Below are 9,998 nucleotides of genomic sequence, written 5' to 3'. Positions count from 1 at the left end.
GCAAGGAGGTGATACCGGGGAATACCCGGAGTAGGACCCCGCTTCCCACGCCGCCCTGCGGGGATACCGCACGGCCTTAGCGCACGCAGTGCTAAAGCTTCGCACGCCGGGACCACCCAGGAATACGGAGCAGCCTCAGCACAGCCCCTCATCCCTCGACCCTCCAGCGCCTTCCAGCGCACACCCCTCCCGGCGGCGGGCGGAGGGCGGCGCTTGCAGGGCGGTCCCGGCCCCGGCCCCGGCCGCGGGTGTCTCTCGGCTTGGAAGCGGCAGAGCCGGCCCGGCAAAGCGGCGGGGACCGGCGGCCGCCATGGGGACGAACGCGCCGCTGCGCCGGGAGCCGCTGGCCCGCGGCCCCCACGTAAGTCAGGGCTGGGCGCGAAGGGGGCCGCGGGCGGGCCGAGGGCGCTGCGGGGCCGTGCCGCGGCTGAGCCCCGCGGGGCGGCCGGGCAGGCAGCGCTCCGCCGAGCCCTGCGCCGAGCCGGCTCCCGGCACGGGGCGATGCACCCGGGAGGGAGCTGCCTGCCCGCTCGGCGAGGATGTCACCGCAGGCGCCGTCTCCAGGGCCATCGCGGGACCCGCCTCTGTATCTCCGTGTCTTCAGCGGGCACACGGGATTTGGGGCCGTGCCGGCTGATGTTCTGGGCGTTTAGAAGTTCTCGTTAGACCTGTGCTGAATGGTTGCCCTGGGCTGAATTTGTGCCCTTTCTCTCTGGGTTCTTTTCATTACCCAGTCCATAGCAAGCTGTGGGGAGCCAGTGACCTTTTCCAAAGCTAGCACACTGTTCCTTGTAACTGTGACTATCGTTCTTCTATTTGGGAGATGAGAAATTAGATTCACCTACATTAGGTTCACCCATCCTGGAAGGTGGTCTCGGCAAGGGTCTAGAATAATTTTCAGTTTTATTTTGTTGATGTACCTGTGGCAATGATGAATGCCTGACCTTCCAGGTGCTATACTAGTACAAGGAAAAAAGACATGCATGCTCCAAGGATTCACTTTCAAGCAGGATGTGGACAGGGTTTGGATGAATACAGGCAGGATAACAAGGGGACTTGAGCTCTGTGGGCTAATTTTTCTGGTAGGTTTTCTCAGAAGGCGTTCAGCCAACAAGTGAAGTCAACACAACATTGAGGAGAAGGCAGAGGAGAGCTGTACAGCAGGGAGCATAGCAAGTGCAGAAAGGCTGGAAATATGGCACTAGAGAGAGGGCCGAGACTCTTGGGAGGGAGGGGTCCAGAATCCTTGCTCTTTCACCAGCAGTGCCACTGCAGGAAGCAGTTCCTGCTTATGCTGTTGCCCCAGGCCATTGACTTTGACACCTGTAGAGCAGGTTTTGTGGCTGACTGACAGCTGGTTTTAACCACTAGGAGCTATAGCTCTCTGCATGCTTCAAGAGTGCAACAGATATCAGAGGTGATATCTGAAAATACAAAACAAAAGGTGTGTGCCTATCATGGAAAGAAGGCCTGTCCCATTTCAATCTGAATGTCCTGCCATGTCAGTTGTTTCTCTGAAGCTTTTCTTTTCCTATCCTCCCTTTCCCCTTGTGTTCCAGTCAGCTTTGACTTCAGATTTGGCACCAGATCTCCCTGAGATCTGGAGGTGTTGAGAAACACCACCTTGGATATTCACCAGTGAAGGTATCCATCTAGGACTCAGATACAGGCTTTAAAGAAACTGATATCCAAAAAGCACTGAAAATATATCTGTTGTATTTATTTTTAAGTAAGAAATTAATTTACATTTTTTGCTGTCTAGTAGCACTGCTTTCCTTTGGTGCTCTGAGTCCAAATCTGAAATCACCATGTCAGCATATCAGATACTGAAGAGTAAACCAACTCAGAGACAAAACTGAAAATTAACAAATCTCCCCATTCATATTAAGGAAATCAAGGGTGCTGATGGAAATTATACAATGTTTGCATATCCCCCAAGATTTTAAATGAGAATGTCAGTACACAGAAACTATGTGGATTGTTTGACTTGGGAGCACTCTTCTACCAGAAGATTTCTCACCTCTGATATGTGTGATGTGCTCTTTAAGCATATCACACTTAACAAGACTACCTGCAGCCTGGAGATTTTTAACTAGTAAGAAGGTTGGGGGCCCAACACTCAGGAACATGAGTCCCATCAACACTGTGCTGCCTGGGGAAGGCAGATTTGTATGGGCTATGTAAAACTGACACTAGCGCAGAGTCAAGGACACCCATAATATTTTCTGCAAATAAGCATGATTTCATGTGGTAGAAGCTAATCACAGGGATTTTTCCACTAAGTACTTAGTACTAAGGATTGTCCTTTCCAAAATTGTGTTCAAATTTTATGCTTTTTCTTACAACTGTAATCAAATTTTAATTCTAATCAAAAGATTGAGCTGGATCATTAGATCTTTGTTTGAGAAAATACAGGCATGACATAATGACACACAATGCCAGTATTTCATAATTGCCTTTCAGAGACACACAAGAGGATTTCAAAAAGCACAGGAAAAGTAAGAGGAAGAGCCTTTCACAACCTGGAGTCTCATTGTCAGATACATTCAGGCTGAGTTTTTTATAAATACTGCCTCAGCAGCCAGTCCAGTCAAAAAGTGGTCTGTGTCCACATGATTCTGAGTAACCTCCTACACCCTGGCACACAGAAGGCCTTGGGAAAAGAGGCTGCTATTCTCTTAATAGTGTATGGTCTTTCCCAGAGGGACTCGGCACAGCCTAAGGACATGGGTGTCTATTAGAACGTCTGTTGTAGACTTGCTCTTTCTGCAAAAATCAAGGAATATTTTAGCAGTTATATATCTCTGTAATTCTGGACAATTTTTCATTAAAACATCTGGTACTAAATCAAAGCTTTAATAAAAGAACATGGATAGTAAATCCAGCTGAGAAAATCAGACTATTCTAGAATAACAGCTGACTCAGGCGCTCTGCATGTGGTTGTTTTTCCAGACTAGTATCAGAAAGCCGGAAGGAAATAAGTAAATGGCAATTTAACATGTGGGGCTTTTTAGGTTTTTTACTAAATGTCATCCTGAATTCCAAAGATTTACTCTTCATCATCAAGATCTTGATTTACTGTCCAATCAAAGCAAATTTACTGATGGTTTGTTGGTTGATGGCTTTAGAAACAGAACCTCTTTTTAAAATTGTGTGCTTGTTTTTACTTTTCCTTGACTTTTATTTGTTGTTTGGAAAAAACAAACTTTTTCTGGACATTTCTGGTAATGAAAATAAGGCCTACAGATACTTCAAAAAACAAGGAGACTTTATTCTTTATTCCAGAATTAAAATCACAGATGTACTTTTGTGGAATACCTGATACCACTGTGCTTTTGACTGGCACTTAAGCCTTCTGTTGCATCTCTACAAGCTTCTTCAAATGGAAAATCCGAAATTGTTTCAGGGAATTATAGTAGCCATGTAATAGATGAAGATTTAAGATTCCTCTGAGAGTCACATGTTTAAAGGAGACATTTGAATAACTCACCTAATAATACCTAGTGTGTTGAAAGACAGGAGAATCCAGACTTAGTGAAGGGTACCTACTGCTACACCTGTCCATTTTATATTGTCTCACAAAATTTCCTCACCTGTCTTAGTAAATGTAAACTGACTATCTGCTTTGTACTGTAACTTTACAATCTCATTTTCTTTTTTCATCATATTTTTTGTCTTAGTTAATAGCCAAAATCCACAAACTACACATGAAAGAAATTATTTTAATATGGCAGAAAGGGTAGAAATGCATGTTTCCTATTATAATTCTTTAATCCTGATAATGGATCACTTCTTAATGGATTTTTTTTTGTAATTATGTAGTAGAATTAGTACTCCTTAAAATTAGAAATTAGCAATTACCAGAAAAGATATAATAATTCAAATATTGGTAATCTAATAGTCACATTGAAAAACACAGTTGCATTCAAGTAGGATGCCAAAGAGCCTCAAAAGGATTAGGAGAGATGAAAAAAAAGAACATACCAGTTGGACAGGAACAGCAAAGAGGAATCTCTAGACCAGTGTGCAACATGGCAGGTATTTATTAATAGCGAGAAGTGGCCAGAGTTTGATTCCTCCTTCCTGCCAGACTTTTAACTTTCTTTCAGCACTTCATGTCAATTTGAAGTGAAAAAAGTAGGCAGTCTTAATGTCAGAACTGGTAAAGCTGAACAGAACTTTCTTTCCAGACTTTCACAAATGAGAGGCATTTACATCTTTGGCTGTTGCAGAGTTGGCTCTTTTTCTTCATGGTTTCCTTGACCAGGTATTTATATATATATCTGAGGTGGAAATTGGGATCTTGTATTTGGCAAAGTTACCCACTGTCTTACCTAGTGATGAGGTAAGCTTCCAATCAAGTTCATTCTGCACTGGATCACATCCAAATATTCTGAGTATGTAGAGCAACTCTACTCATTCAATTTTGAACATACCCCAAGTTGTTTTAAGAGAACCACATTGTCTACTGATCCAGAGGTGTAGATGCACAGCACCACAAGAGGAAAAATTGCACCACAAGAACCACCCCAGCCTAGGCAGCCATCATTGTTCAAGACCAACTGGTTTGAAGCCAGCTTGGGTATGTTGAACTGCATCAGATTTCCCAGTGGATGTCTGATGTGTGTCAAAAAATCACCAGCAGCAATCATTCCAGTAGGACTGAACAAGAAGTGGAGCTTCAGAAGAAACAGACAAGCTGTAACCCTAACAGCATTGGTTACAAGTGAAGAAAACAGACCCATTTGAAGAATTAAACGGATCACATAAGCAGAGTTAGTCACATGATGAAAGCAAAAAGTGGGTCAGTTCCACTATTTTTAGATAGAGTGGGAAGGAAAAGTTTTGTGGTGGTTTTTTTTAGCAGAAGTTAAGATAAACGCTCAAGACATTGAATGAACTGGGAATAAAAACCCCAACTATTGAGGTTTCCAGTACTCTTTCCACTGCTTTACATGGGTTTCACGTGGATATTATCCTAGCCTACACTACACACACACACCGACCTGATCAAGGAATTCTCTACAAAGAGGTTGCTTTTTATGCCATGTATCTATCACATTCCACAACTCTACCTAGTTACAATAAACTTTACTCACATTTTATAGCATATATGCAAATGCCATTGTTTTGTAACACACCAGACACCAAAATATGCCATCTTTCCAATAAGGAAGAAAAAGGTACTGTAATCTATTACAGAACATTGGAAACTCTTGGAAAAAAAAGTATAGAATGTTTTTTACCTAATTCCTAATTACTTCAATGAGATTCACAATTCTGCTTCTTACTTGGGTTTTTGAAGCACCTAATTTTAACACTGACTTGTGGAATATTTAGATTGGAAAAGAACCTTAAGGTCATCAAGTCCAACCATTAATACAGCACTGCCAAATCCAAAATTAAATCATGTTCCTAAGTGCCACATCTATGTGCCTTTTACATAATTCTAGGGATGATAACTCCAGTACTTCCTTGGGCAGTTGCTTATGATGTTTGATAACCCTTTCAGTGAATAAATATTTCTGAATATCCAAGAATAAACCTTCACTGAGGGCACACCCTGAGGTCATTTCCTCTTGTCTGTCATTGTTACTTGGGAAAAGAAACTGATCCCCACCTTGCTACTCATAAGATAGCTCCCTGCACCAGCTTCATTGATTTCTTTGGACAGTATCTTTCCAGAGACAAAGAACAAATTTTCACATAGTTATTGATTTCTTCTCCCTTAGCTGGGAATTCTGTGTCTTACAATCTTAGATGCCCATTTTGTGGGCATAAGACACTGAGCAAAGATGTAAGAGATCTGTGTTGTGATGAGAAAAAAATAAATCTCCAAATTTCCCTCTTAATAGCATCTATGGCATTGTCTTATCCCTGATCTCTTCCCCTTCTCTGGAACATCAGATATGAACTGTGATGTGGTTGCCCACAGTTGCTGTTAACTGCACACCTCACCTGGTAGTTTTCACCAGGAAGAACAAACAGGAAAATGCAGGAAGGTAAAATTTATTAGGCTTTCCCTACTGTGTGTAACTGTTTATATTCTCCTTATATCATGTAGTGCACGGTACTTGGTCTCTTCCTGCAAGGGATATTTATAATGTAGTGCATTCTCAGTAGCTGAACACTACCATGACAGAATCTTCAGAGGTTATCAGTTTGGCTGTGTCAAAAGGGCCTGCTTTTCTGAAAGCCCTGATCTTTAAAATTCAAGTTGCTTTCAGGTTTTAGGCTGGACAGTACAGAATTGATATGTTCAGCTGCTTTTGAAAACCTTAGTGGAAGTTTTTTTACTCTCAGCATGTGTCTTTGACATAAATAAAATGGACATAAATGAAAAATTAAGGAGAAGTAATAAAGATTCACATCATGAAGATGTTGAAAAGTCATAAAGCTCTGCTTTCAGAAGGTAATAAGTAATACACAGTGCTTAGCACCAGTGCAGAAGATCAGAGTGGTACTGATTCTGTCTGTCCACACTATCCATCTCCTGGCCACCGTCATGCACCGACCATCCCAGTTAAGCACCTTTCACCTTTTGCAGATGGGTTTCCAGCAAATTCAAACCAGCTGCAAACCAAACCCACTCTTCTGTTCAGATCTTAAGCAACATGACTTCTCCCAAAATTAGTAAGCTCCTCATCTCCAACATTTCCCAACACTTTGACACTAATGACCATTTAGTCTCTGCAGAGCCTTTACTATTCCTGCAGAGATTTCTGATGAGGGAAGTGCCAATGAATTTTCTGGATACTGAGACCCTGCTCCTCTAATGAACCCCTTCACAGCCACAGGCCTCGTCAAGGCCTTCTTCACAGTGTCATTGGAGATTTTGAGCAGCAAAGCATAAAACCAACTGGAGCAGGCAGATTATGGGCTGAGACTTCTCCTCCCATCTCATCATCTCATCTCATCTCATCTCATCTCATCTCATCTCATCTCATCTCATCTCATCTCTCTGCACAGCATTTGTCTCTCTGCTGAGAAGCCTTGAGGCAGGGCTCACTCAGTAACAAGAAAAATTTAATCTTGTTTATGAAATATGTAAGGTCTGTGAGAAATAACCAAAAGGAACATAAACTTTCTTGTTTCTTCTGCACCTTTTACTGCAACATGCTGAAACACCATTAGAACATTTACAGAAAAAAATCACATGAAGAGATGCACTGATGGTGTTGTAAGGGTAATTAACTCTCAATGTGGTTGCTTCTAGCTGTGTTAGTACTAGTATAAACCGGAGTCTGCCCATATGTTCACACTTCCATACACTCATGCTCAAATATGATTCAGGCTCTTCTTCAGTGTTTCAGTGAAACCAAACATAGATATGCTGGCAAGCTTATCATAACCTGAAAGCATTTACAGCAGACAATTCAAATTTATTTAATATGGCATTTCCAGAATGTACATGGGTTTTTTAGCGATGTGCATAAAGTAAATCTAGTGATGCAGAGAAGAATGAAAATAATTTAAATTGGACATGAATTGAAACTAAGGTGCCTATCAGTTGCTATTACTGCATGTGGTCAGTATTGCAAGCAAAGATGCCTGGTAATTTCAGAAGTGGGTGTGCTGCAATATTCTCAAAACACTGAGTCTTTGCAGAGCTGTGACTCATTGAACCACAGCTGTCTGAGGACTTTCTGAATGTCAGCATAGGATAAGATCCTTTCTACCTCTCTTGGGAAATAGTCAGATCATCACTTTAAATTCCCAAGGGCAAGTCGTTAAGGGTTTTTACTTTAATAATCACTCTTGAAGATATTTTTTCTTTTAGCTGAAAACTTCAGTAATTGTTTCTTAAAATCTTTTTAAACAAATATTTGTAACTGCTAGGAAAGTCAACCTTTTTCTCCCTGATAAAGGGCAGAAATGCAGTTATCTCATTCCTTGCACCTACTTTATTCTAAGTATGTCAGACAAGAGTCACTCTTACAGCTAATTTTTCTAAGAATTAAAGGGCAAAGATAGAAGGGATATGAGACCCCTCAGGTATTATATGGATAAACAAAGATACAATCTGGACTGAAAAACTGTGGCAAAGTTCAGGTAATAGCTGAATGTTGTACAGGCTTGTTCCAATGTATGGCCCTACCACACTAGACTCAGGTTTCAGCCACACAAATGTGAAATCAGAGAAATAAAAATGGGCAAAGAATTATCCTTTTACTAGGACTGCGTGACACCATTTCAGCTACTGAAATGTTTTAGGTAGTTTCATAGCAGAATATAGTGGGCACAGGTTGCTGATGTTATACATGGTGCCTCAGGTATTGAGCTAGGATCCAAGTCACAGTCACTTCACTAATGTGAGACTTGATCTCGAAATGCCTCCAGCTTGAGAAAACAAACCACATCTCTTTTACAGTCAACTGGAACGCAGATGACAGCAACACCTGGTAGTTGGTTTAACAGCTTTTTTGATTGTGCTGCATGCCAATGAAGTTGTCATTTGGCGACGCCCTGGGCTGAGTTAATGCCAAAATTGTAAAATTCTGCCTCACGCCCAGTCACTCTTCATGGGCTACTGGCAGGTGCTCTGACTGGGGGGCTGTAGTTCCTCACAGCCTGCACCATCAGGCTAATGCTTCCATACACCCCTGTAGGCTGTTTGTCCGAACTGTGCATCTCCTACAGCACCCCCACAGCCCCTCGTTCCCTGACAGCCCTCACTTTAAAAGGTCTTAACACGATGGCAGTCGCCACTGAAGCCGTGAGATCATCCAGCAGTTTTAATTAGCTACCTCAGATGTGTATATATGGAGTATGCCATATATAAAACGACACTGAGGTGGGACAGTATGTTCTTATAGACGATATGGCTCCTCTTTAGGAGGAATTTCTTCACAGAAAGCCCGATGAGACATTGGAACGGGCTGCCATTGCAATGGAGTCACCGTCCATTTTTTAAGGAAAGACTGGATGTGGCACTCAGTGCCATGGTGTCGTTGACAGGGAGGTGTTGGCTCCTAAGTTGGACTCGGTGACCTCAGAGGTCTTTTCCAAGCTAATTGGTTCTGTGGTTCTGTGATGGCAAACCCGCACGCGGCCCTACGGGCGTGCCGGGGGCTGCCCGGGCCTCGGGCCAGCGGGGCGCGGCCGGGGCAGACCCCTCCTCTGCGCTCACTTCCTGCGGGGCGGGGCTTGCTGCCTGCGGATGCGAGCGGCCCTGGCGCCGGCAAGGTGACTGTGGGGCAGCCGCGCAGGGCCGGGCCGGGCCCACCTCTCCGCCGCCGATGTGCGGGGAGGCGGCAGCAGCGGGAGCGCGGCGGGGCGGGGGCGGGAGCGCGGCTGTGCCTGGGGGCGGGGCGGGGCGCGTCTCCGCGGAATGCGGGGATCCAGAGCCCCGGAGATGCGGTACGGGTCCCCGGGAAAAGCGGGATCCAGAGCCCCCGCAGGGGAAAGGCGCGCACGGGGACACTGTCCAGAGAAGCAGAGAGAGCGGCGGGCCGCTGGCGTGGCTTGTCCCCGTGGCTTGTGCGGAAGCGGGGGAGTACCAGGACAGCCTTGTGTAACAAGTGAATGGCCTGAAGTGTCAGGGCGGGTTTAGATTGGATATTACGAAAAGGCACTTCACCCAGAGGATGGCTTGGACGGACTCCCTAAGGAAGTGGTCACAGCACCAGCCTAACAGGGTTCAATGCTCTCGGGCACATGCATGCTTGGGTTGTCCTGTGCAGGAGTAAGAGTTGGACTCAATGATCTTTGTGGTTCCCTTCCAGTTCAGCATTGCAGTAATCATATTCTGTGATTCTTATCAATATTTGGAGAAGCACAGGGGTTGATCCCTTGCACCAGGAAGGGGTCTGTTGGAGACATCAGCCACATTCATGGGGGGAATGGTGGAGAGCATTTTTTGCCTTAAAACATGTGCAGGGCGATGGATGCTTTTCCACCCTCACAGAGGTGTTTGAGGGTGTCATTTGATGTTTGGTCACCTGCACTCGGCTCTAGGAAGAGGCCCTGGGTGTGTGTGCACACAGGCGATGTAGTAA

The 9,998-nt window shown here is 44.3% G+C and overlaps 1 protein-coding gene across 2 annotated transcripts in view; it reads left to right on the top strand.

Annotated features, from left to right (window-relative positions):
• Window positions 1–264: 264 nt before the first annotated feature.
• The window catches only part of GNE (glucosamine (UDP-N-acetyl)-2-epimerase/N-acetylmannosamine kinase), a 34,440-nt gene continuing 24,706 nt past the window's right edge, over window positions 265–9,998 (top strand). The window contains exon 1 of one of the 2 annotated variants that reach the window (XM_066569816.1): window positions 265–361. In XM_066569816.1, coding sequence (XP_066425913.1) covers window positions 311–361 — 51 coding nt within the window. In that variant the 5' untranslated portion in view covers window positions 265–310. Of the gene's footprint in view, window positions 362–9,150; window positions 9,187–9,998 lie in introns of those variants that run through there. The other variant, XM_066569817.1, reaches the window with a different exon arrangement.

Source organism: Molothrus aeneus, chromosome Z (assembly GCF_037042795.1).
Source record: "Molothrus aeneus isolate 106 chromosome Z, BPBGC_Maene_1.0, whole genome shotgun sequence".
NCBI classification, from domain to species: Eukaryota; Metazoa; Chordata; class Aves; order Passeriformes; family Icteridae; genus Molothrus; species Molothrus aeneus.
This window is presented reverse-complemented; position numbering and strand designations above follow the sequence as displayed.